Source organism: Muscardinus avellanarius (assembly GCF_963383645.1).
Source record: "Muscardinus avellanarius genome assembly, chromosome: 15".
NCBI lineage: Eukaryota > Metazoa > Chordata > Mammalia > Rodentia > Gliridae > Muscardinus > Muscardinus avellanarius.
The window spans coordinates 31,010,742-31,038,720 of NC_137801.1; the positions used below are offsets into that span (position 1 = coordinate 31,010,742).

The 27,979-nt window shown below is 37.0% G+C and overlaps 1 protein-coding gene across 2 annotated transcripts in view; it reads right to left on the reverse strand.

Moving 5' to 3' along the window:
• The window catches only part of PRKD3 (protein kinase D3), a gene marked incomplete at both ends in the record, with an annotated part of 83,706 nt that overhangs the window by 43,073 nt on the left and 12,654 nt on the right, over window positions 1-27,979 (reverse strand). For both annotated transcript variants that reach the window (XM_080711486.1, XM_080711485.1), the window contains 4 exons: window positions 1,490-1,682; window positions 8,301-8,458; window positions 10,164-10,295; window positions 12,605-12,743. In XM_080711486.1, the coding sequence (XP_080567612.1) occupies window positions 1,490-1,682; window positions 8,301-8,458; window positions 10,164-10,295; window positions 12,605-12,743 (622 nt within the window). The remainder of the gene's footprint in view (window positions 1-1,489; window positions 1,683-8,300; window positions 8,459-10,163; window positions 10,296-12,604; window positions 12,744-27,979) is intronic.

Below are 27,979 nucleotides of genomic sequence, written 5' to 3' on the forward strand. Positions count from 1 at the left end.
AAATTACATTAAAAGTGAGACCCACTGATTTAATGATCTCTGAAATGATGTACCTATTTTTGAAATAAATCTACCAGCAATAACTAGGTAAAAATAATTTTGAGTACTGACTTACAATGCTCTATAACTCTTGTGGATAAAAGCAATCTTATGTATCATGTTAACAGCATCAATTAAAGGTCATTATAAGGAAAAAAGTCTCATGAAATTAATAATTTGGTGGATGATAAAATTCACATTATGCAAAACATTCTTTATGAGGGGCCCTAAGAAAATTTCATATATGATATTAATATATTGCATATCTCTTAAATAAGAGATTAGGTTTTAATTCCATAAATACTTCTTTACATAAAAGTATGGCACCAAGAACTATTATTACATGAAAAAAAAATACATAAAACTGTAGTTAGGTCACTTACACCTTATCCTGGGCTTAAATGATCAATAGTTTAAGACACTTAAAATCTCTATTTACCATACAGCACTGGAGAAAATATATGACAAAAATCACTTTTAAAAAGGACAAAGCACTATTTAACTATAAGAAAAATTCTATTCTGTTTTTTTTTTTGGGGGGGTGGTGGTGGTACAGACCTATTTTTATACTTTATTTGAAAACAGGGTCCCTTAAGCCAGTGCGGCTGGCTTCAAACCTGTGCGATCCTCCTGTCTCTGCCTCCCAAGCGCGAGGATTACAAGCATGCGCCACCACGCCCGGCTTCCCTGCCCTATTTTTTTATTCTTTATTTTGAAACAGGGTCTCACTAAGTAGCTGAGGTTATCCGCAAACCGCGATCCTTCTGTGTCAGCCTACTGAATGTTGGGATTACAAGCATGCACCACAATGCCCGGCTAAAATGCGACTATTCTCTTAAAAACCTCTTTCATTAAGACAAACTTTGGGAACACTATGATAGTGTGTTGTGTTAGTATCCAAGTAAGGGTGGTCCTTCTTAGAATTTCAGTGGCTTCTACTACATCTTGCTTATTTCAGTGTGATTATTCTTTGGACTGACATTTTTGTACAGTTCTCCTAGCTATATAATTAAAAACACTCCCAAATCCTACAGTATGTTTACATTTGTGTGTTTGAATGACTACTTAATGAAAAGAGAAAAGCATCACTTTTATTTTGGGTAGTGTCTGGCTTTATCTAAAAGGCTGAAGCTCAAGTATATTAAAGCTGTAAGGTACACAGGTTAAATAGCCACACCTTACAGATCCAAATTATAATTTTTAATTTACCAGTTATGTAATCTTGAGCAATTTACTTACTCTAAATGGAAAATGACTGCTATTACTAACAACTTTCACATCCAGTTGTTTTGAAGATTGAGTATGTAAAGTGTGTGTGTGTGTGTGTGTGTGTGTGTGGATAGAGTTAACTATAAGAACAATTTCTTTGGCAAATGCTTCTGAAATATAAATATTTTTATATTAACACAAACAGACATGAATTTTATGTAAAGAAAGCATCCAATCTTACCTTTGCACTGCATTCCTTGGCGAAAGAGGCCTTTGAGTAGCCGCTTGCAGTACTGACATATTGTGGGGCGTCCATAAGAGTGAACGGCAAATGTATGTGGAACTTTTACTCTGCACATAACCATCTTTTCCATCCAGATTGGGCGACCACTCCAAGATGGGATTCTCTTACTTGGTTCTTGGTGAACATGTGACTAAAATATAAGTAATTTCCATAGGTATAACTCAGTATTAAAAACAAAGTATTAGGAGTAGGGCTTTACCACAAAAGCCATTTATTTAGAATGCTAAAGCCAACCACCCCAAAATATGAATCTCTCCAGTTTTCTTTGGAAAGCTTAATGTAACAACCCTTTAAGGAGAAAAGTACAGATACATTTTATGCTATTATTCATGCTAAAATGAAACAAAACTAACATATGTTCATTCTCAGGTATATTCACTATTATATGCCAGACACATTTAACATTTTACAACTAACATGCAAACACTTTAAAAAGAATTATAACATATATTCAAATCTATCTAAAATATGACCAAGGAATTAATCACAAAAAGTAAATAAATACAGAGCATTGTTGGTGGTTCATGTTGCATTATTGAACATGATGTCGGAAAATAGTCTGAAGCAAATCTCTTAGATTTTCAAATTTATTTCAACCTGTACTAATATATGGATATATATAATACATATATATAAAACTATATATGTATTATATATATAATTTAAATCTAGTTGATTTTGACATACTTGTAGATAGGAAACTAATTAAAACAGCTTTAGCCATAGTAATTAGGTTTTAAATCGTTCTTTGATATTTTAAGTATTCTCCAATTCTTTGGGATCTCTTCCCAAGTGAATAAAAAACAAAATTAAAAGACAACTAGCTGGGTTTGGTGGCACACGCCTATAATCCCAGTACTTGGGAGGCTTAGACAGGAGGATTGCAGGTTTGAGACCAGCCTCAGCAACTTAACAAGATACTTAGCGACCTAGAGAGACCATGTTTCAAAACAAAAAATAAAAAAAGGATTAGGGTTATAGATTGGAGGTAGAATGCCCCTGGCTTCAATCCCCAGTAACACACACACACACACACACACACACACACACACACACACACACACACACACAGCACTTACAGCACTTACAGCACTTACATATATTTGAAACACAAAAATGAATAAAATATAATGTTCTCAAGCCCAAAGCCATTTAACTAACTACCACCTACAAGTATTATAAGGTTTTATTGTAACTACTTGCATCTTCACTGTCAGAACTGAAGTCTTAAGATTGTTTAGATGCCTTCTGTAATTAATTATATTTCTAACTTGGTGAAGTTGAGTCATTCTACATTGATATGTTCAACTAGTTTGGAAGCCAAACAGTCAGAAGAAACAGACAAAGAAATATAAGTAAAGGGAAGAAAACAAACACAGAAGAAAGAAAAACAACTGAATGGAGGAGAGCACAGGGGCATGAATATACTTTTCTAATATATGGCCAGAAATTTCTAGAATGAATTATGAAGCTGTTTAATTCAGGAAAAGTAAAATAGGAATGTTAATATCCAAACCACCTTGCATGCTTCCGATGGCCAAGGTGTCCTACTCTAACCTCCCTTACCCTCCTGCCCTGCATGCATGGGCCTCCCTGGGCCCAAGGAACACTGCAGGGATTCGGTAATGTTAAGAAAAAAAGCCCAAGGGAACAAAAAAAAGAGATGCTCTAAGCCTTTGCTCATGCCCGGCTCCTTATTCTAGTGCTGACTAAATGCCCTGCTTCTCTTGCTCCTGCTTCTACTCTCCTAAGTTTGTCTCAGGTTGAAAGCATACACAATGGAGTAAAACTGACTTCAGCAGGCAGCCATCATCAAACATACAGGATACTTCTAAAAAAAAAAAAAGCGGGGGGGGGGCGGGCATACACACATCCTAATGGCCAATTCCTGCCTTTTAGTCAGGCTTTACTGGGATCAGGGTTTTAGGGACATGAAAGAGCATGTGAGCCAGGAACTACTCACAGACTATGGTTATAGCAGCCACTCTATTTTGTCATACTTAGTACAAATAGTTATTCACATGGTTTCCTTTATTTTAAATATGAAAAAATAGGCTCAAAGGAATTAGTAAGTACTATTATAGTATTAGAATCAAAACTTGTTTAGGCTTTAACCTTTTTCCATCTCAATATATTTGGGCTTAGAATATAATCCCATTAGCAACAGAGGTTTTGCCTCTCTACTGTGTGAGGAAGGCAGGAAAGATAGGGCAGATTTAATCAGATTTTGAGGAAGGAGATGCTGTTAGATTTAGCTAGAGAATATGGTTAAAATGGGACCAGTGAGGGACTGAGGATTTAGCTTAGCACAAGAGCTGTTTATCTAGGATATATGAGGCTCTGGGTTCAATCCCAGCATTGTAAAAATACAACAAAAATACCACCAACAACATCAAACACTGTAAAACTGAGGAAACTTAAAAAGAAATGTACAACATGCACCTGGGAATATATGAATATATTTCACTCTTCTGGGATGATAGCTCAAAAGTCCATAAAGTTCAACACACTTGGTTTGAGTCCTGGCAAAACACACACACACACACACACACACACACACACACACACACACACACACGGAGACTAGAATAACTAGAATTGAAGCTCTTCTAACCTGTTTTATTGTCCCCTATTTATAAATTAGCACTTAGCTTAAATTTGTTTCTTTCCTTTTAATGTGTAGCCAGAAATTTTCTGAAAGTAATACAATTATTTCCACAGTTTAAGTTTACACTAACATTATTCAAAGTTATTTGTTCACAAAAACCTTAAAACACTGCCAATTCTCAACAATATATAATAATGAAATAAAAGCAGAAATTGGCTTTGGGATATTTTTGAGCAAGAAAATTATCTCCACTTTTAAGCATACACTTAGACCCAACATTTTCTTTTTAGCGTGATTCTATTCTAGACTGAAAGGAACATTTATCAGGCCATCACCAAATAGCCAGCACTCAAATGTGGATTCTCTAATATTAGTGGTCCCATTCTACCTAATCCAGGGAACAGTCTATCTTGTCCTTCCATCTCTTCTTGATTCCCATTTAGGCTGATGTAATGGTCTGGATTAAGAATGTCCCCTAGCCCTTGTAAGAACAAGGTATCAATGTTGAAAATGGGGCTTGGCTGGGAAGGAGGGTTCTTGAAGGTGTGCCCTTGGGGATGATATGATTCCTCCTCTCCCTGCTCTTGTTCTCTGCCTCTGGCAAGGCCTCTGTGATGAGAGTGAAACCTTGTGTTCTCTCTCTGCTTCTTGAAGGCCTCTGTGATGGAGAGGGGAGCCTTGTGCCCTCCCTCTTGGCTTCCTGAAGGCCTCTGTGATGAAAAAGGGAGCCTTGTGCCCTTCCTCTCGGCTTCCCGAAGGCCTCTGTGATGGAGAAGGGAGTTTTGTGCCCTCCCTCTCTGTTTCCCAGAGGCCTTTGTGATGAAGAGGGGAGCCTTGTGCCCCCCCTCTCAGCTTCCCGAAGGCCTCTGTGATGGAGAAGGGAGCCTTATGCCCTCCCTCTCTGATTCCCGAAGGCCTTTGTGATGAAGAGGGGAGCCTTGTGCCCTCCCTCTCGGCTTCCCAAAGGCCTCTGTGATGAAGAGGGGAGCCTTGTGCCCTCCCTCTCTGATTCCTGAAGGCCTCTGTGATGGAGAAGGGAGCCTTGTGCCCTCCCTCTCTGTTTCCTGCTGCCATGTCCTGATCTCTGCACACCCTCCTGACATTGACTGAACCTCTAAATCTCCGAAGATTGACCAAATACATGTTCCTTCCTCTTAAACTGTATGGCCAGTCTTTTTGGATTATAGCAGTGATAATGTTGGCTGAGACAACTGACTTCAGACATAAAAGAAACTGCCTTCCCACATGTGAACAAAGACAACCTCAGAGGTTTCTACTTCCAACTTGCTTGTTTTCAAGCTTATCTCAGTATTCAATGAAGTTTAACAATGAAATGATTCAAGGAACCTTTATTCCTCACTTTCCTTACCTATAAAATTAGGATAATACTATACCTCCCAAGACTGGTTAGGGTTGCATGAGAAAGGACAAAGCACCTAGCAGAAAGCTTGGCACACAAGAGTTTAAGAAGCTCTTAATATACGGTTCTTCCTGTTTGTGGTTCAGCTGCAGAGATTTCCTTGCTTCCACTTCTCTTCCTTCATGCTTGGACTAACAAATGTTAGATGTTCCACTCTGTAAGTTCTGCATGTTTTAAGATACTTGAAGCACTCAAACCAATTCAAACATGTCACTCTACTTCTTATACTTTCCTAAAGAACTTTCATCTTTATGATAAAATATAAAATACTAGATTTAAGTTTAGCTAGTAGCCCTCCCTATCCACAGGTTTGACATTCACAGATTCTACCAACACTAAAGTGATGTAATTAGAACAATCTGAGACTGGGCGTGGTGGCGCATGCTTGTAATCCCCAGGCTTGGGAGGCGGAGACAGGAGGATCGTGCAGGTTCGAAGCCAGCCGCGCTGGCTTAAGAGACCCTGTTTCCAAATAAAAATAATACAAAAAATAGGTTTGGGAGTGTAGCCCAGAGGTAGAAGGGTTTCCAGGAACCCAGTACCACCAAAAAAAGAGAACAATCTGTATTGAATGTATAGACTTTGTCTTCATCTCCTAAAGAGTAAGAATAGCACCTATTTACAAAGCATTTATATTAAGTATGATAAGCAATTTAGAGATGATTTGAAGTATTAAAAAGGGATGTGTACAGATTACATGTAAATATTATGCCATTTCATATACAGGACATGAGCATCCTTGAATTTTTTAAAATTTATTTAGTTTTAACTTTTTGTTGGTGAATTGTAGTCATACATCTTAATTGAGTACAAGATGGTGGAAGCATGCATGCACACATCATCCAATTAGCCCTTACCCAATTCTAGCTCCATTCTCTCCCCTTCCCTCCTTCTCATGTGTGGCTTAGTGAATGACTTTGATATGTTTGTTAATGTACATCATGAACATTAGAGAATTTCCCTCTTAGCACCCTTGAATTTTGTTATCTTCTGGGGGTCCCGAAGCCAACCCTCTGTGGGTACCAAGGGAAAACTACATTTTGCCATTTGCTCATCCTTTTGCTGTTTTCTAGTCCAGTAATATTCCACTGTGGTTAACAGCAAACTAGCATCATTTGTGGAGCTTTCTTAAAAAAACATACTTTTGTCCTGGAAAGCAATGTAGAACTGACAATCAGAGCAATTTAGGGAGAATAGGGTGTGTTCTGAAAATGTTGGAAAAGTACAAACTGTCAGGCACACAGGATATTGGCGGCGTCCGGCCCTGGCAGAGTCGAGGTTCGTGTGTTGGTGAGGGGAAGCCGAGGTCGATGAGAGAAGAAGCCACACGAGATCAATCTTCTCCATTTTATTCAGGATTTGTTATAGTTTTTATACTTTTTTGTTGGCAGAAAAGCAAAGGCATAGTCATCATGCAAGCAGGATCTTCAAGGACGGGAAAAAGTTATTATTTACATACTTCAGGGCAGGGTGTCAGACATTTAATTAATCACAGTATGCTTTGTCTCACTTTATAAGGCTGACTCAAACTTAATCTTATACATTGGCTCAAACTAAGGTCAGTTTGAACTTAATGTTTGGCCCAATAACTTTATCCTTGGGGAAAAAATATTTGCTGCCTGAGTCTCTCACAAGCCGCTGCCCATCAGTTTTAGTTATAATGCTTATACATAAAATTCCAATTATACATATTAATCCAAATAATCCTAAAGTAATTTTATGAAGAAAGGAATGCTAGACATACTTCATGGGGAATCTACGCCGTTGCGGATTCCCCATATCAAGCTTTCTCAAGATCTGCAAGAGATGCTGTAGCAGGATATATAAAGATTTCTGTGACAGTTAAACGTTGTTGTCAACTTGACTAGATTGAGGGATGTCTAGAAAAAATTGTAAAGCATATTTCTAAGCATGTCGTGGGTCAGCACCCTGAGAAAGATCTGCCCTGAATGTGGGTGGCACTGACCAACAGGCCGGGGGCTTGGAGGGAACAAAAAGTGGAAGAAGGAAAAAGCTCACACATGCATACTCCTAACTGGGACTTTTTTTTTTTTTTTTTTCTGTTGCTATTACCAGTATATATCAGACTACAAATACTTTAGCTTTTGAATGTAGACTTGTCTCTTCAGGAGGTCTCTTCAGGAGTCTCTTTAGGAGGTTTCCAGGCCTTTAGCGTTAGACTGGGACTACATAACTAGTCCCACTCATTCTCTAACCTATAGATGGCCATTGTAGAACTATCCAAACTCTGAATATAAGTAGATGTAGTAACTTTCTTCTTAAAATTATATATATAATACATACATATATATGTAAAATGTGTATATTCTCTCTATATATGTATATGTATGTATCTATTGGTTCTGTTCCTCTGGAGTTCCCTGACTAATGCAGTTTCCTAGGGGGGAGCAATATAATCAGATTTGTGTATTAGGGAAACTGATCTGACAATTGAGTGTAAGATGAAATATGAAGACCAGGAGCCAGAATACTGGTTAGGAGGCTAAGGTGGTGATCAAAATGATAAGGTCCTAAGGTTCACAAAATGTAATTTATTACCACTGGTAATCTTTGTCTTCATTATTACAATTTAAGTTTCTTCAATATAGAAACATTACTATGCTGAAGTACATAATTATATTCTAAGATGATATCACAGACGCCACAGAAACATGAGGAATAGCTAGTAAAATGTTCTTCTATTACCTTAGAATACATACCTCTTCACTGAGCAGGGGCACACACTCAGTCTGTAGGGGTCTTGGCACTGAGAGGACAGGTCCTGGTAGGGATACATTTGACAGACGTCTCTTTCTTACTCCACTACAGTTATTTGGAATCTTGAAGGCACATCGTTTATGATAATTTAACCCACAGCCTAAGTATATTTGAAAAGGTAAAATATAAAATCAATCATAAAACTTTGCTATTTAAATGTGACATATATACACACAACCCGTACTTCTTTTATTTAATTTACTTTATCTGGCAACAATACCTATACTAATTAAGAACCCAGATGACAGGCTATGTAGAAGCTAACAAATTCAAGAAGAATGGGAACTACACAGAAAAGTTTAAAAACAAAGGTTATGTTTGAGAAGTGTATTTTTGTTTTTCCGGGTCTGGGGATGGAACCCAGGGGGCATTTGACCTCCGAGCCACACCCCATGCACTATTTTTTATTCTTTATTTTGAAACAAGTTCTCACTGAGTTACAAAGGGCCGCACTAAGTAGCTGAGGCTGGCTTCGAACTTGTACAATCCTCCTGTCTCAGCCTCCCAAGTCCTGGGATTACAAGCGTGTGTCACCACGCCCGGCTTAGAGCAGTTTATTTTGAAGTACAGTACCTAAGGCAATCAACTGGGAATTTGTTAGAAATGTAAATTATTGCCGGGCGTGGTGGCGCACGCTTGTAATCCCTGCGCTTGGGAGGCAGAGACAGGAGGATCGCGCAGGTTCGAAGCCAGCCACGCGTGCTGGCTTAGGAGACCCTGTTTCCAAATGAAAATGTAAAAATAGGTGTAGCCCGGAGGTAGAAGGGCTTCCAGGAACCCCAGTACCACCAAAAAAAAAAAAAAAAAAAAAAAAAAAAAAAAAAAAAAGAAAAGCAATGTAAATTATTCGGCTCTAGCAAAGTATGTTTTAAGATGCCTGGTAAAGTTTGAGAACCACTAGTTTAAAGCACTGGTTAGCAACAAACTGAATGGTGAGAAAGTTCTATGGTGAATCCTTCCTACTCAAATTTCAGTGTTCATAAATTTATGGGTACACAGTCATCATGCTATTTGTTTACATGTTGTTTACATGTCTAAGGTTAGTTTTATCTTTTCTTTCTTTTTTTTTTTTTTTGCAGTACTGGAGATAGAACCCAGGGGGATTCTACTTCTGAGCTACACCTTCAGCCCTATTTTTTAGTCTTTTTATTTTTGAAACAGGGTCTCACTGAGTTGCAAAGAGCCTCACTAAGTAGCTGAGGCTGTCAGCAAACTGCGATCCTCCGGTCTCTGCCTCCCAAATGCTGGGATTACAAGCGTGCGCCACCACGCTCAGCTTTGAGGTTCGTTTTACACTGTAACAACGAGCTAAGTCACAACAGAGATCAAGTGCCCTACAAAAGGCTGAAATACTCTCTGGCCCTTTACAGAAAAATGTCTTGAATCTCCAGATTAAAAGGCTGCTTTTTAATAGAAATATGCGCCTGTAGCCTACAATTCTAACTCAGAACTTTGACAATTTTGCTGTTGTTGTATACAAGGGATCTGCCTTTCTAAAAAGATAGAAGGTTAAAACTGATTGAACCACTACTTTGTGCTACATGTTTTAACTATATTACCTGATTTTATTATTTATAAAACCATTTGGGTAGAATATATTTTGCAGAGAAATCAATCCTCAGAGGTCTAGCTAGTTGCCTAAGAGTTGGAATGAATAGGTGGCAGAGGAAGGATCTAAGTCCTATAATTTCTGCAATTTTAAACCCTGATTACTATCTAAACACCAACTACAATTCTGTTTTCATTGATAATAAAAAATGCAAGTTCTTTTTTTCAAATTACTAAAATAAATTTAAAACACGTACCTTCACATTTTAGTCCCTGACGTACCAATCCCCAAAGCATCTCTCCACAATAATCACAAAAAGTAGGAGCTTTGTAAGAATGTACATAGAGAGTATGTGGGCGAATCTGGAAGTCTTCAACTGTGGCCAAAGCTTTAAAAAAAAAAAGTATTAAAATAAACTCTGTATTTGCAATTGTAAGAACATTAGGAATGCTCACAATGTTCATTTATGCTTAAACACAGAATAATTTTTTCCTGAAAGTTTCATCTAACCATAAAATTATTTTCAGCATTTAATACTGTGAATTTTTTCTCTTCTTTCTTCCTCCCTTTCTTCCTTTTCTCTCCTTTTTGTTCTTTCATTAACTAGAGGTATTCAACTTCTGAGCTCTACCCCCAGCCTTATTTTATTTTTTATTTTGAACCGGTCTCACTAGGCTGCAGAGAGACTCATAAGGTTGCTGAAGCTGGTAGTGAACCTGAGATCCTTTTATCTCAGCCTCTTAAGTAGAGGAATTACAGGTGTGCACTGCCATGCCTGGCTAATATTGTGATCTTATTTATTTATTTATTTATTTATTTAATTTTATGTGGATCATGTTGAAAATGGCATACATTCAGACTGTGCTTGGTGTCCTCCCCCCACTCACTTCCCCCCACAAACAATGAGTGTCCAGGTTGGACATACTACATTCATACTCTTAACACATATTTGGATGTTGCTCCTCCATTAATCAACTTCAGCCTTCTTCCTCTATTACCCTTCCATTCTAGCTTTGCTGAGGTTTCCCCTCCATTATCTGGAATCCCCCTGTGATTTTTAAACTCTAGGAAGTCCACAAGCTTCAAATAAGTTGAGTTCCAACTCAACCTGGAGATCTGTGGACCTCCAAAAGCATTTTTTTGTGACAATATTGTAAATAGCTGTTAGGTCTATATTAACCAATTAAAAACTATGTGGCTTACAAGAGACTGGAAAATAGAGTATGAAAGTAAGAAATACAAATGCTGTAGAATTTATCTTCAATCTATCGCAGTATTTCTGTAAGAATAAATACTGAGTTCTAACTCAGGGTCCTGTCTGCCATACACAGTCCTAGTGCTTAAGAGAGAGACTCTTCTCTCCTCAGTGAGCAGTGAAACAGCAGACACAAAGTCCTCCCTACTTGCCTAACCTGTAAGACATTATCAGTATTCCTGTGGTCTAATGAAGGGTCCATAGTAATGAAGGAAAGAACATGAGCATGACCTCCAGGGAAGACAGGGAGTGAAGCCCTTCATGAATAAAGATGATAAGGAAGGGAAGTATAATAGATGTTCTGGGGTTATGGCAAAGAAAATAAATGATCGATATAAGGAGGCTGAATGAATAAAAGAAAGGGTCAGAAACCTAAGATGAGAGGAGTGAGGACTAATAAAGGTGATGGTCAGAGAAGACCTCATGAACAAGCTCAAAAAGGAGTTTGGCAAAAGAGAAAAATTAAAGCAGGAGTCACAACCTTTGGTTGACAAGTTTATTTACTTACTTTTATCAGTCTGCTAGCCAGCCTGATCATCTACCCACCTTCCCTTCTTTCTTTTGGTGCGCGTGCGCGCGCGCGCGCGCGCGCGCGTGTGTGTGTGTGTACACGCACATGTGTGCATTACTAGGGATTGAAACCAGAAACATTCTACCTCTGAGCTAGCCCCCCCCCACACCCCTTTTTAAATTTTTGTTTTCAAACAGGGTCTCACTAGGTTTTTGAGAGTCTTTGTAAGTTGCTGAGGCTGGTCTAGATCCTACTGTCTCAGCCTATCAAGTATTAGGATTACAGGTGTGCACCACCATGCCTGGCTCAATTCTTTCTTGCCAAAGAAAAGACCTACTATGTCCACAGCTATAGCATTCTTCCTTTTCATTCCTCAATTACAACCTTGTCCACCTGCTGTTGGATGACACTGGAAACAGTGAGAGCTAAGGAACAAGAAATGGCAAGGTTGGATGAGACAGGAATGGAAGAGAGGGGTAGGAAAACGCCCAATGGAAAAATAAAGGGAAGAAGCTTTGTTAAAGCCATGCCAATAACCAATACTGTCATGTATCCTTCCGTATCTTTCATATTTTTCCTAATTTTCTTTTCTGAACCTCAGTTCTCCTCATCTATACTCTTTGTAGAAATGGGAAAAAGGAAACAGAACTTTAGTATTAGTTCTTTGACTCAAGAGAAAAAAAAACTCTTCCAGTTCAGTAGATATCCCTAGTTTAGTAACACTCAAGGAATTCACAATTCAATTTCCTATTTTCTCATCTGTGATATCTAACTTCCCTAAATATAAAAAAATCACAGCAAACATTACAGATGAAGTAAGTAACCAGAGAATAACAAGCCCAAATGTAAATGAACACAGCAATTTTGTATAGAAAAATGAAACTCTTTGAAAAAAATTAAAAGGAACAAAATAAAGGAGCTTTTTACTTACCCGAAAGAACGACTTCTACTAGATCTCCTTCATGTATTTCATCTGCTGAGGTAATCAGCTGCAAAATATTTTCTGAGTTCATGTCATGGCGAAAGAGAAGAATTTTATCATACATGCCAAAGAATCCACACTCTGGAAACTGTAGAAAAATAGTCCTGTATCAATATACTCATAGCTTCCTTTTTATATAATTAAAGGTCTCAATGTTATGAAAGAATTTTAAATATATAGTTTTATCTTAACACTTTTTGCTAACAACTATTAATATCTAAAAGGTGAACAACATCCTCAAACATCCTGATTAATTTTAAAGTTTAAAAGCAGAAAAGTAAAGCTAGGCACGGTGGTGCACACTTATAATCCCAGTGCTTAGAAGGCTGAGACAGGAGGATCACATAGATTTGAAGCCAACCTCAAGCTACTTAGTGAGGCTCTCAGCAACATAGTGAAACCCTGTTTCCAAATAAAAGTATAAAATAGGTCTGGGAGTATAGCCCAGAAGTAGAAAAACCCTTGGGTACCACACACACACAAAAAAAAGTAAATTTACAAATAAGTAATCATTGATTATCTTAAAACATATATCTCTTAGAAATACAGGATTTCTATATCACTGATGGAGACTATAATCTTGAAACTTATTGCTACCCTATGAGACAACCTGAAAGACAAGAATTCGTTCCCATTCTCTAGAAAAGCACTGTTCAATAGTTAGCTGCTGCTATAGTTTGGCCCTTACGTGTTCCCCAAAGATCCTTGTGTTACAAGCTCGGTCCCCAGGGTGGCGCTATAGGGAAGTAGGGGAACTTTATGTGTTGGTGGTAAGGATTAGTATAAGTCTTTAGGCTATTTGGAACATGCCTTGAAGGGGATTGTGAGATTCTAGTTTCTTCCTCATTCTTTTTCTCTCTCTGACCATTTCCCACCATGATGTGCTACCTCACCCAAAGCAAAGAAGCCAACCAATCTTGGAATGGGATCTCTAAAACTGTGAGTAAAAATTAAACTTTTCTAAGTTGATTATCTAAGGCATTTGTTATAGTAACAGAAAGCTAATTAGTGCAGCTACTAACCATATGCAGTTACTTAAATTTAAAATCATAAGATCAAAAGCTTGGCTTCTCACTCAGTCACTCGAGCCACATTATAAACACTCACCTTGGTTATAGCCTACCATACTAGACATGGCAGATATAGAATACTTCCATCATCTTAGTAGTTTCTACTGAACAGTGTTGGTAGAAGAAAAATCAAACTATAGTCATGAGAGTACTAATTTCAATATTTTTGTCAAATGCACCTATAGCCTCTAGGATTTATCTAATATGTTCTTTATATCCACTAACTGCAATTACAAATACACAGTTCATTATGGTACCTTCCCTTAAAAACACTGTTGACTAGAGCAGGGGACTTGGAGATGTGTTCACATCTGATCCATATATATTATTTCAAGGCTTCTCCGTTTGTGACTATGGTAGATAGATACTTTAGGGATTAGTGTGGACTAAAATAAGAAGACCTGCATCGATCTTTTTAAATAGTAAACAATTTGAATTTTGAAGACAGGATTTAAAAACACCTGCCTTACAAAATAACCATACTTAGTTTTCCAATCATTTTTTAAGAAATAAGACCATCTTCAAGCCAGGCGTGGTGGTACACGCTTTGTAATCCCTGCACTTGGGAGGCTGAGACAGGAGGATCGCACAGGTTCGAAGCCAGCCTCAGCTACTTAGTGAGACCCTGTTTCCAAAAAAAGTATAAAGTATGTCTGGGAGTGGCTGGGAGTGATGGTGCACACTTGTAATCCCCACGATTGGGAGGCAGAAACAGGAGGATCGTGCATGTTCGAAGCCAGCCTCACTGACTTAAGAGACCCTGTTTCCAAATAAAAATATAAAAAATAGGTGTCTGGAGTGTAGCCCAAGGTAGAAGGGTTTCCAGGAACACCAGTACCACATACACACAAAAAAAGGTCTGGGAGTATAGCCTGAAGGTAGAAAGCCCCTGGGTTCCACCGCCAGTACCACAAAAGACCATCTTTTTTTTTTTTGGTGGTACTGGGGTTCCTGGAAACCCTTTTACCTCTGGGCTACACTCCCAGACCTATCATATATGTATATTTTTTTATTTGGAAACAGGGTCTCTTAAGCCAGCAAGGCTGGCTTTGAACCTGTGCAATCCTCCTGTCTCCGCCTCCCAAGCACAAGAAGCATGCACTACCAAACCCGGCAGTTGCCCATTTCTTGACTGGGTTGTTTTTCTAATGTAAAGTCTTTTAAGTTCTTTGAATATTCTAGATATCAGACATCTGTCAGAAGGATAGCTGGTAAAGATCTATTTTGTAGGCTTTTTTTTTTAGACTTGATGATTTCCTTTGAAGAACAGTAACTTTTTAGTTTGATGCTATCCCACTTATTAACTCTTCTTTTAATTTCCTGAGCTTTAGTAGTCTTGTTGAGAAATTTCTGCTTGTGCCTATATGTTGGAGTGTTGAACCTATGCCCTCCTCTAATAGCTTCACAGGCTCTGGTCTAACTTCCAGGTCTTTGATTCCATCTTGAGTTGATTCCTGTGCAGGGTGAGAGGTAATATAAATCAAAGCTATATACAATGAGATGCCATCTAACCCCAATCAGAATGGCAATCATAAAGAAGTCTAATAACAATATATGTTGGCGAGGATGTGGGGAAATAGGAACTCTTCTACATTCTTGGTGGGACTGCAAACTACTTCAGCCACTGTGGAGATCAGTGCGGAGATTCCTTAGAAAATTGAGAATGGATCAACCATATGATCCACCTATATCACTACCGGATATCTTTCCAAAGGAACTGAAACCAGAGAACTACAGTAATATATTTATACCCATGTTCATAGCAGCACAACTCACAATAGCCAAATTATAGAACCAACCTTGGTGTCCTTGATCAACAGATGAATAGATTACAAAATTAAGGGAAAAACACACAATGAAATTCTACTCAGCAATAAAAAAAAGAACAAAATTACACCATTTGCAAGAAGATGGAAGGACCTGAAGAATATTATGTTAGGTGAAATTAGCCAATCACAGAAAATGAAGGATCATATGTTTTCTCTAATATGTACAAGCTAGGGAATAACTAGGATAACAGAAGGACTCCAGATAATGGAAGAGAAACCTCAGAAGAGCCAAGAAGGAGACCTAAGGGAAGGGGAGGAGGAAGACTGAGGTTCATTAATGGAAATACTACCATTGACTATGTGTATACATGTGAAATATACTAATGTCAATCTGGGTACTCTGTATTAGGAGGGAAAGAAATGGGGAGGTGTGGGTGGTGAGGCACCAAGTGCTATGTGCATGTATGACATTGTCAACATGATTTACATTATGATGTGAGACTATAATGTACCAATAAAAGCAAAAATGTCTTAAATGTAAGAGCATAAATGTACACTGTATTTTAACATGCAAAAGTAAAATTTCTCAAAATAATCTAATGCCAGTAAAATATACTAAAAACCATAAGCTTTTCCAACATAAAGCCTTATTTTTATATGCCAGATTCAGTAGAATAAGAACAAAGAAAGACTTTTAAAAAAATCAGTTGTATTATTTTAAAAGGAGAAAATATTCTGGCAAACTAATACAAATAAATTTTTATTATATTTGTAAATTTACTATACTCACTGGTAGAGAAAAAAAAGTAGAGACTATTATACTAATGTTATTTTCTATTTACTCCTCCAAAATACAACTCTTGCCCAATAAGATGGTATATCTAAACATTCTTCCATAGAGAGAGAGAAAAAAAAAGGCTACTTGTGAACTGGAACAAGAATAGAAGAGCAGCAGAGGTAGGAATATGCTTAGTAACTGTCAATAACAGCAACTATTATTTACCATATACTTCTAGGGCAGTGGTTCTCAACTGGAACAATATTAACTCCAGAAAAAATGTGGCAATTTCTTGAGACATTTTGGGTTGTTACAACTTGAGCCACTGGCATTTAGTGGGTACAGCACTATAGAATGCACAGTGCAGCCCCACAATAAAATCACTGGGCCCAAAATGTCAGTGCTGAAGTTAAGAAGCCCTCTAGGGAATAAAGCAGTCAAAAGTACAGAAAGACTGGGACATGTGGTAGGAAGCTGGCAACCTTCTGAAAACTAGACAAGCCTGTATTTCCTTCCCTAGCCTACTTTAGCCTTGATTAAAAGAAGAAGGAAATGAAAGAAACAGCAAAAGAACTTAGCAGGGTAGAAGTAAAACAGGCCTTTTAATTTGGGTTCCTTCCAACAGTCTTTTACCTCTGGCTCTTCCAGATTTGCCTTGTAGACTATGTTAATGATTCCTCTTAACTGTGCAAAATGAAGTCTTTTTCCCCAGCCTATTCGGAGAATAACAGAATTTCATCATGACGTTATCAAATTCCCATTCTCATGCATTCTCTTCACTCATTCCAGACTCCTTCCCAGTTTTTGTATTAAAAATGACGTCAAGAAAAAAAAAACTTTCTGGGGAAGATGGCGACCGAGAAAAGCGGGGCTTAAGAGCCCCGCTAACAACCAATCTCCATTACCACAAAATCAGCGCCTTTCATAGCCAGAAAACACCATCACCAGAGAAACAAAAAAATCACCAGGCTCCAGAGAGAAAACAGACTAAGAACAGAGCTCAGAGCCACAGAGGAGATACACCGGCCTCACGCCCGAGGACGCGGCAGCAGCGCCATATTGCCGGCGGCAGCAGCGAATTCACCGGACGGCTACAGCAAGCCGAGGTGAGCCGCTGTGGAACAGCCAGGCGGGATTTTTCAGCGCAGGCAACATCTAAAGCTCCCAGTGGCTGAGCTCAGCACACGCTGCAAGGACTCAGAGTGGAATTCAAACCAAGAAGAAATAAGCCAGCCTCACGGCCGAGGGCGTAGCAGCGGCGCCATATTGCCACGGGCGGCAGCAGCAGCGAATTCAACAAGTCCAGTACAGCTACATCTACGAACTCAAGAACAGTGAGTCAAATTGCGGGCCACAGAGGAGAAATCCCAGTACTGTATTCCCTGGGACTTGACCCAGTGGGGGAGTGGAGGTGGCAGAGATATCACACCATAGTAGAACGTGCAACCTGGCACCCCCCCATAGTTTAAAGCAGCCTCTATCGACTCCCTGGGTCGGAGACTCTGTGATACAACCCAGTAAAGGAGTAGTGGGGTCTGAGATACTACAGACTCGAGATCCAGAGCACCTTAAGTGAAGTCATAGTGACCCAAGGGAAGAACCCAGAGAAGGCACAAACTTCCAAAATCATGGGAAAGAGGAATAACACTGGAACAATGAATGCCCACAACCACACAACATCAGAACCCGATAATACAGAAAATCAGAGATTTCTAGAAGATCAAATCAGGAAAATAACTGTAGAAATAATAGAGGTGCTTCGAAAAGAACTCAGAGAAAGCCAAAAAGAGATAAAGAATGCAATTAATGACGTAAAGGCCTCAATTCAAAGCACAAACAACCGATTAGACCACATGGAGAACAGAATCTTACTCTTAGAAGATGATCATTCCAAAAATGAACGCATAGTTTCTAATTTAGAAAAAAAAATCCGACAGCAGGAATCTGACATTGAAGAAATATGGGCCCATTTTAAGAGAGCTAACCTAAGAATAATTGGAATAGAGGAGGGAAAAGAAAGTGATACCAAAGGGATCAACAATCTCTTCAAGGAAGTAATAGCAGAAAATTTTCCAAACATAGAGCAAGAGGTTGATACACAGATCCAGGAAACTTATAGAACTCCCTTTAGACAGGATCGGAGAAGAGGATCCCCACGCCACATAATTGTCAAAATGACCAATGTGGAAGCCAAGGAGAGAATCTTAAAGGCAACAAAAACAAAGGGCCAAGTGACATTCAGAGGCAAACCAATTAGAATCACTCCAGACTTCCCAAACCAAGTCATGAGAGCCAGAAGGGCTTGGAGTAACATATTCCAAACTCTGAAAGAAAACAACTTCCAGCCAAAAATTTCCTACCCAGCAAAACTTTCTATCAAATTAGATGGAGAAATAAGAAGCTTCTATGACAAACAGAAACTGAAGGAATTTATGTCTTCGAAACCAGCGCTAGAGAAAATACTCAAAGAGATTAACTACAAAGAAGAAATAGGTAACACACACCAGAACCAGAGAAACAAGAGTTTCCATCCAACAGACAACTAAGATTGGTTATCTGTGGAGATTCATTATTTATGTTAGTCTTTTACCTATCTCTAAATGGTATTGTTTGCCTTTATTGCTGTTAATTTTTAGGATTTCTAATTGGAATATTAATATACCTTCAGATATAGCATTTGGAAATATTTTATCCAATTCTATTAGTAACTTTTAACTCTGTTTACATTGTCTTTGGATATACAGTATTTTTTTACTTTTTAGGGAGTTTGTATACTCTTCTGTTGCCTGTGCCATTGAAATCATATCCAAGAAATCACTGCCAATTTCAATGTTGTGAGGTTTTATGACCCAGATTTTCTTCTAAAAGTTTATAGTCTTAAGATTTATATTTAGGTCTTTTATCTATTTTGAGTTAATACTTGTATATGGGATTAGGTAAGGGTCCAATTTATTCTTTTCCATGTAATTATTATTTTTAAACAATATTTAGTTAAAAGATTATTATTTCCACTACCAAATGTTCGTGGAAACATTGTCAAAAATAACTTGATAATATAGGGAAGAATTTAGCTCTAGGCTTGTATTTAACTCCAATGGTTTATATATCTGCCTTTAGAACAGTACTACACTGTTTCAATTATTGTAGCTTTATATGGTTTGAAATCAGAAAATATATATCTTCTAGCTTTGTTCTTTTTCAAGATCGTTTTGGGTATCTAGAATCCATATTCCATATTAGGATAGATTTTTTTCTGAAAAATAAATATATAAATATATGATAGTTTCACCTAAAAAAATAGGAAAAAAATATTCTCTGGTAAGAAAGAAAGCAAAAAGAAATATTGAAATGATATCTTTAAGTCATCAAAAGCTTGGTATCAGACAAATGAAACTGTTATGTGAGATTATCATTTTTAATTTTGGATAAATTGCTATAATACTAGATGTCAACCACTAAGCCAAGCATGGGAAGGAGGGATGGGGAGGGGATGGGGTGGGGATCGGGTGGGGGCTGACTGGGCGATGTGTGCATGTATGTCTACAAAAGTTTGTATCCCACTATGATGTATGAATACAGTGCACCAATAAAAATAAAAAAATAATAATAATAAAAAAAAGAAAAAAACTTTCTATAAGCATTTTATAGAAGTTCTTTTTATGGTATCAATTTATAACTTTATAAGTAAAAGGTTCCAATACTTGCAAAAAATTACTCAGACAACACCTTTTTTGAGAGTTAACGTGTTTAAGCTCATACTGTTAAAATTCTGTCAGTAAAATGGTAGATGAGGTAGGAAGCTTGCAAGTTTTTAACTCACTTGGTCAAACAGAAGTTTTGCATGTTATGTAACTTTAGAATTTAGCATAATCTGAGGGGATAATTTACTGCTAGGTGCTTTTTAAAGAAATACAGGTTTTATTTCAAATGCACTTGAAAATAATGGAGCTTTCACACATATTTAATTATTTTTTAAGTTTTTGTTTTAGCCACAATGAGCAAAGCATACTAATTTCATTTAGAAGCCTTATAATATATGCATATATATAAACCATGTAACTACCATCCAGGTCAAGATACAGACCATGCTCAGCACCACAGATTTCTTAATATATGTACTTAATTTGAAACTAATGTGATTTTTAAGTTTAATGTCACATAAATCTTCATAGTAATTTTTAAATATATATATAACCAGATAGTAGTAAATAATTGGCAAGAATATCTTCTTTACAACTTTCCTCAGGATCCCTAAAAATCTAGAACGTAGTTACTTAATAAGCACTTGTTCAAAAAATTTGTTGACTATTAAGCAATGTATTTAGCACTAATAATTTCCCCAGAAGCAAGTCTAATATTAACATTAATTTTTGGAAAGTAATAAAGAGATGAATTTCAATGGCAGTTTCTATAAAGACAGAAAACACCAAAGTCTGAGTCAGAAAATTATTCAACATGACTTGAATTTATTCTCACTTTTCATCATTAATTTCCTACTCAAGAGTTTTCTGCACAAGATACACCAGAGGAGCTACTTCATTTATACCTGCCTCTTATCATACAAACCCAAATAATCTTTTTGTTTGTTCTTGTTTTGTTATTAGTATTGGTTAATTCATACTCTTTGGGATCTTCTATTCTAGCCAAGGTTTAAAACCTGAATATTCAGCAAAATTGAAAAAAAATTCTTACCCAGTTTGAGCCTCCAGATAAGTAATGGCTGCTTGACATTGTTTTGCCTAGACAAAAAATGGAGGGGTAAAGAGTAGGATGTCACCAATCCCCTGCAACCCAGCTGTGGTTGAAAGAATGGGAGAGATGAAACAACACAGAATGACAACTGATTTTTAGAAAACAAAAGACACAGCTGGGGATTTTCCTCTCCTTTGGCAGAACCTGAAAATTACATCCAATCCATGTCTACAGAGATAATACAGTTGGTCAAACAGATCAAATTAATTTCTAAATTAGGTTGCAAAAGCAAATGCTTTTAAGGCCTAGTATCATATAAATGGTCAAAATTAAAATCAAATGTTTAAAGTCATCTAAAAGCAGATAGTCAGCTTTAGTCAGAATAATTTTAATTCTGCTAAACAGCATTATAACCTAAAGTTGTTTTCTGTCAATTTCTTTTCTCACTCCAATTACATCTACTGTATTCATTTAACAAATTAATATATCAGTAGCAATTATAACTATCATATGAGCCTGTTGGCAATATGAAAGAAAGAGGGCAGGAAGTTAACTTTCATTGAGCAGAGTCATCATGCATCAGAAACTGCACAAAGCATTTGACAAAAGCTATTTTATTTCCTGAAAATTCCTAAGACCCCCACCCTTTAATAAGATCACTTGATCTTGTTTTTAGTTTTTTAAATACTAAAGTCAAAAGGTAAGAGCAAAAAAGGTAAAGAGTGTTGGCAGACTACTATACATATTCTGATATTTACTGAAGTTTTAAAACCTCTACAGACTAATGTGCTTTCCAAATTTAGAGATTTTTTGGTGGTACTGGAGGTGGAACCCAGAGTCTTTCTACCTCCAGGTTATACTCCCAGACCTTTTTTATTTTATTATTTTATTTGGAAACAGGGTCTCACTAAGTTGCTGAAAGCCTCACTAAGTAGCTGAGGCGATCCTCCTGTCTGTGTGATCCTCCTGTCTCAGCCTCGCAAGTCCGGGGATTACAAGCGTGCGCCACCATGCCCAGACCAAATTTAGAGATTTTTAAACCGTATATATTCACTATTTTTGAGTATCAATTATCATCAGATACTGTATTTACATTTAATACATTTAATGTATTAATAAATGTAATAAATGGCTTTACATTTAATCAGTTTTTTTTGTGGTGGTGGTGGTACTGGGGTTCCTGGAAACCCTTCTACCTCGGGCTATATTCCCAGACCTATTTTATATTTTTTTATTTGGAAACAGGGTCTTTTAAGCCAGTGAGGCTGGCTTCGAACCTGCATGATCCTCCTGTCTCCGCCTCCCAAGCGCGGGGAATACAAGTGTGTGCCACCACGACTGGCTTAATCACATTTTTAAAGAGAGGTAGGCATTAAAATCCTAGCTTCACAGAGGAGAAAACTGAGGATCAAAAGCTAAATGACTTGAAAAGGACAACTCACCACAAAACAAGAAAGTGGAATAAAAATTTACATACATCGTGTGTGTAAGTGTGTGTGTGTGTGTGTGTGTGTGTGTGTGTGTATCCATCCTTTTTTTTTTTTTTGGTACTGGGGTTGAACTCAGGGCTCTATCCCCCCAGTTTTGTTTTTTATTTTAAATAGAGTCTCCCTAAGTTATCACACTGGCCTTTGACCTGTGATCTTTCTTTTTATTTTTATTTATTTATTTATTTTTTTGGTGGAACTGGGGTTCCCGGAAACCCTTCTAACTCCGGGCTACACTCTCAGACATATTTTATACTTTTTATTTGGAAACAGGGTCTCTTAAGCCAGCGCACTGGCTTTGAACCTGTGCGATCCTCCTGTCTCCGCCTCCCAAGCATGGAGATTACAAGCCTGCGCTACTAGGCCTGGCGACCTGTGATCCTTCTAACTCAGCCTCCTGAGTATTTGGATTATGGGCACACTGCACCTGGCCTTGGTCTGTCTGACTTATTTCAAAATTATTTTTATATACTCTATCATCTCTTCCTTGAATTATTCTTAAGAAAAAAAAAGCACTAATAACAAAGCTAATGTAATTTAAGTATTTGAAACCCATGAAAAATCACTATCAAATGGACCATGCTTTTGGCCTTATTCCTTCACAGTGTTGATTTGCTCACTTGTAATCTCACTCTCTTGTAGGTACCTCCCACCTAGGACCTGATCAGCTAATTTGTACTCATCTAAATCCCAGTTCTACCTGGTGCTCAGATTTATTTGCCATCTCAATTCTCCTGATTGCCAGTCCCATTAGTTCTTTGGGTTTTATAAGTAAAAACACATTCTTTTCAGTTTATAATACCTATAGAAGGCAGAGATCTTGTGTTAATTTTGCTTTGTAAATAAAAAGAAATAGAAATCTGAGGGTGTAGCTCAATGTAGAGTGCATGTTTAGCACACACAAGCCCTGGGTTCAATCCTCGGGGTGCTTGGCATGTGAACACGAACACACACACACACACACACACACACACACACACACACAAAAAGGAATAGTAATCTAAAATATATACAGGTTAATATCTTACATTCGTTAACTATAGCTATACTCATAATAGAAAATACACATTATTCTTTTTTTGTGTGGTACTGGAAATTGAAGCCAGGGGCATTCTACATCTGAGCTACACTTACAGCCCTATTCTACTTTTTTTAAATTTTATTTTAAAAGAGGGTCTTATTAAGTTGCAGAAGGCCTTAAGTTGCTGAGGTTGGCTGCAAATCTGTGATACTTCTGCTTCAGCCTCCCAAGTACTGGGATAACTTAAAAGCATGGGCCACCACACTTGGCTCATACTATTTATGTGTGTGTGGTGGGGGGGGGAGGCGCTGGGGATGAACCAAGAGGCATTCTATGTCTGAGGTACACCCAATCCTATTTTATTTTTTTTGGTCTCCCTAGGTTGATGAGAGTCTCTGATTGCTGAGGTTGTCCTAAAACCTGCAATCTTCCTGTCTTAGCCTCCCAGTGCTGAGATTACAGGCATCCACCACCATACCCGGCTTTTCTACTTTTCTTAAAACAAGCAAAAATGCCAAAGTCAAACTAAATATCCTATCTGAAAGATCTCAAACTACAAATCACAGTTAGAAGGTTTTAATCTAGGAGATATCCATATTCTCTAATTTATTATAACATCCTAAATAGTACTAACAGAAATTTTAGATTTCTCCAAACTTCAGAAATTCTATTTCTGCATCGGAGGTTTTCAACTTCAGTGTTATTAGCATTTTCGGCCAGATAACTGTTGTGGGGCTGTCTTGTGTATTATAGTAGCATTCCCTTCCTCTACCTCCAGTAGCACTACTTGCTCCCCAGTTGTGACAACTAAAAATGTTTCTAGATATTACAAATAACCCATAGGACTCAAAAATCTGCCTGGTTAAGAATCACAAGTAAAACCTGATCTTATACCATACCACCACCACCCAAAACAAATAAAAGCCCACAAAACAACAATAAAAAACTTGAGACTGTAATATTTGCCAATAAAATACTACAAAGGTTCAATCTACATTATTTTGTGGAATAAAGAAAACATTAACTGGTGTCCCTTGGGAATGAATTATCTTTGAGGATTTAAGAGTGTTCTAGAAGAACCTAAGAGGACAAACTAAACCAACAATGTAAACTCGGGGTGCAGCTTGGGCACAACTAAGGCACTAGTACCTGCAAGACGGAAAAAATGCTGGTGCTTATCTCTCCTTTCTTTACAGTTCTGACATTCTTTCATCAATGCAAGTAACTACCACCCATCACAGATTATCTACAGTATCCTGTTTTTACAGGTAAAATGTTATCCTTCACCTCATGTTTACTGAGAGTAAGGCATTCCAGAGGATAAGAGATGAGTAAGACAGCACCAATCACAATGTATTACAAATGCTGGAAGAGTTTCAAAGCTTCAGAAAAAAAGGGAAGTTTTGGCTTATGCTAACAACAACAAAAGAAACTCCACCCCACTCCACCCTCGGGATGTGTCATAAAATTGGATGAAATTCAAAGAATACCACTTTTGGTCAAATCCAAGTTTTAAGAAAGGCTCAACTAAAAATGATCTGTGAGTTGAAGTGATATCTTCCTGGGGGGGGGGGGACTCTCAGTGTATATTTTATATTATCCTTGTTAGAACTGAATGCAGTTTTTAACTTACTATAGGCTTGAATCACTGACTTATATGGCCTCTCTGCAGCAGGAATATCAATTTCATTTTTCCTCTAGCTTAATAAACTCAATACCTATTTGTATTTGTTTTCAAACTACTATTTTGAATATTTTCCCTTTTTTATCTTTTTGTGAATACTTTATATCACTTGATCAAATAATTATTGAAATCAGTGTTTTTGTTACCAATACACTAACATTTAATAGAATGACTATTAAATTTACGAAATATTTGCTATATTCCTTCAATTTCATTTTTATATTCATTTTTGTATATTTAATGATAAATTTTTTTGTGTGTGTGGTACTGGGGGTGGAACCCAGGAGCTTTTCTTCCTCTGGGCTACATTCCCAGACCTATTTTTATACTTTATTTTGAAACACGGTCTAAGTTGCTGAGAGCCTCACTAAGTAGCTGAGGCTGGCTTCGAACCTGTGTGATCCTCCTATTTCAGCCTCCCAAGCGCTGGGATTACAAGTGTGCACCACCACGCCCAGCTTAATTATAATTTAGAAAAATAAAGTCTGTAAACTATCCTTTTCCTTTGTTTCCTTCTATTGATCTGAAATGAGTTGTCTTACTGTTCAGAAGTCTGACAGTTGATTCCATTTTATAATAATTTCCATTTGATTCAAGTTCTCATATTTAATCCCTTTGAAGTTTATCCTGGTGTCAAGTATTAGATGGAGGCCTATGTTAATGCCCCTTCAATTACTTAAAATGGGTTTTCTAAACTCTATCTTTAGAAAAACAGTCCCTTTTTATCCTGTCTCCTTTGGCATAGACCTTAAATGTAATATGTCTATTCCAGGTTAAGTAATATAAAATATCAATTATTGTGAATCTTTTTCTCTTATTTTTTAGATTTTTAAATTAACAATCTTGGCTACTTTAGCATAATATCAGATAAACATTAAAATAACATTGTCAAAGTTTGTATCCCAATAAATCTTCAATGGAAAACATAATTAAATTTGGGAAGTAAAAATTAAATGCTATTAGTTTTTCTTTTTTAGAAACATAAGACAATTCACATCTTTTAAAATGTTATTTCAAAAACTAAAATTTTACTTATATTTGGGTTTATCTATTTCTCAAGATATCATTAAATGCTTTTAATCTTTTCTAAAGTAGATATTTATATACTTTGGGTCAGTTTTCTTGTCCCTTTAATGATATAAAAATCTTATGTAATATCATTTAACTGTAGCTATCTCTTTATAGTTGTACCAGTCTCTTCTTAGCAGTTGAATCCTTAGGAATGTCTATATAATGCAGGAGTATCTCAATTTCATTATATTTGATATAACAGCCTAAGAGTATACAAACACAGAAAAGCATGCTTACTCACTCACTGTTCAACAACATAATTAATTGCATAGTGAAATCAACTGAACTCAAAATTACATGATTCTAGCTGGGCATGGTAGCATAGGCCTGTAATCCCAGCATCTGGAAGGCTGAGACAAGAGGATCACACATTTGAGGACAGCTTCAGCAAGTAGTGAGACTCTTATCAATCTAGTGAGACCTGTTTCAAAAATAAAAATAAAATAGGGCTAGGGGTGTAGCTCAGAGGTAGAATGCCCCTGGATTCAACACCCCCAGTATACCAGTATAAAAAAAAATCTAAAATCATATATGCAGTCACCATTAATCTAAAGAAAGACATTGTATCCTGAGAAATATACTATAATAAGCTAATAAAAAAATCACAAGTTTTATATGCAGCCCAAGAAGATAAAATCACATGATTGAATATGCCATTTACCTTTAATTTTCTGTACCAATATTAATACAGCATTAATAGAGCTAATGGAAAAGTATGAATAATTTACCTAATGGGATCAAGAAAGGAATCAATTTGTCTTCTATACTGTAGACAACATATTTTGATATGTATGTACATTCCATAAAGATAAACTTAACATTAACATAAAGTTAACTTTCAATAGTATTTAGTTATCTAGATCACTACTGGATAATTCAAATATATTTTCAACAGAAAGGGACCTCAAAGAAAAAATTTTTTTAATTTGAAAATTCAGATCAGATTAAGTAATATTATTCATGAGCTAACATGTATTGTGTGCTTACTATGTGCTAAGTCCTGAGCCAAGCATTTTAGAAACAATTAATAAAACAATAAATTGTACACATACATGTACACACATATGCATACACAACCATAACATAAGTATTATTTTTGAAATTCACTTTTTAGCTAGAAAACCAAAGTTACACAAATAGTAAATGGTAGAGATGAACCTCAGTTTCACCAAAAACTCATGGTTTTAACTACACCATAGTCTTTCATAGGAATTCCTTCCATTATTTAAGATATGTTTATTGAGCACTTACTGAGACATGATACCGGGCCTCATAGAGCTCAGTTTTAAGGTAAATACATTTAAATAAATGGACAAGTATTCTTCATCTTCTTCTTCTTATTATTTTGTGTGTGTGATACTGGGTACTGAGGCTAGGGGTATTCTACCTCTGAGCTATACTCCCAGCCCTATTTTATGTTTAGTTTGAAACAGGGTCTCACTAGGTTGATGAGAGTCTTACTCCTTGCTGAGACTGTCCTCATATCTGCGATCCTCCTGTCACAGTCTCCCAAGTACTGGGATTACAAGTGTGCCATCACTACACCTGTAAGTAAATGGACAATTATAACCTGCATGATGAATGTTAAAATACAATTGGCTGAATAGGTTGCCAACACCTATAAGGAAAAAGATTTGCTAGAGGTCTAAGCAGAGAAAAGGGCAGGAAAAGGGTGTTCCAAGTAGAGGAACATCCAGCACACAGGCCTCGTTAATAAAATAGCTAGTGGCATGTGTGAAGCTTAGAAAAGGA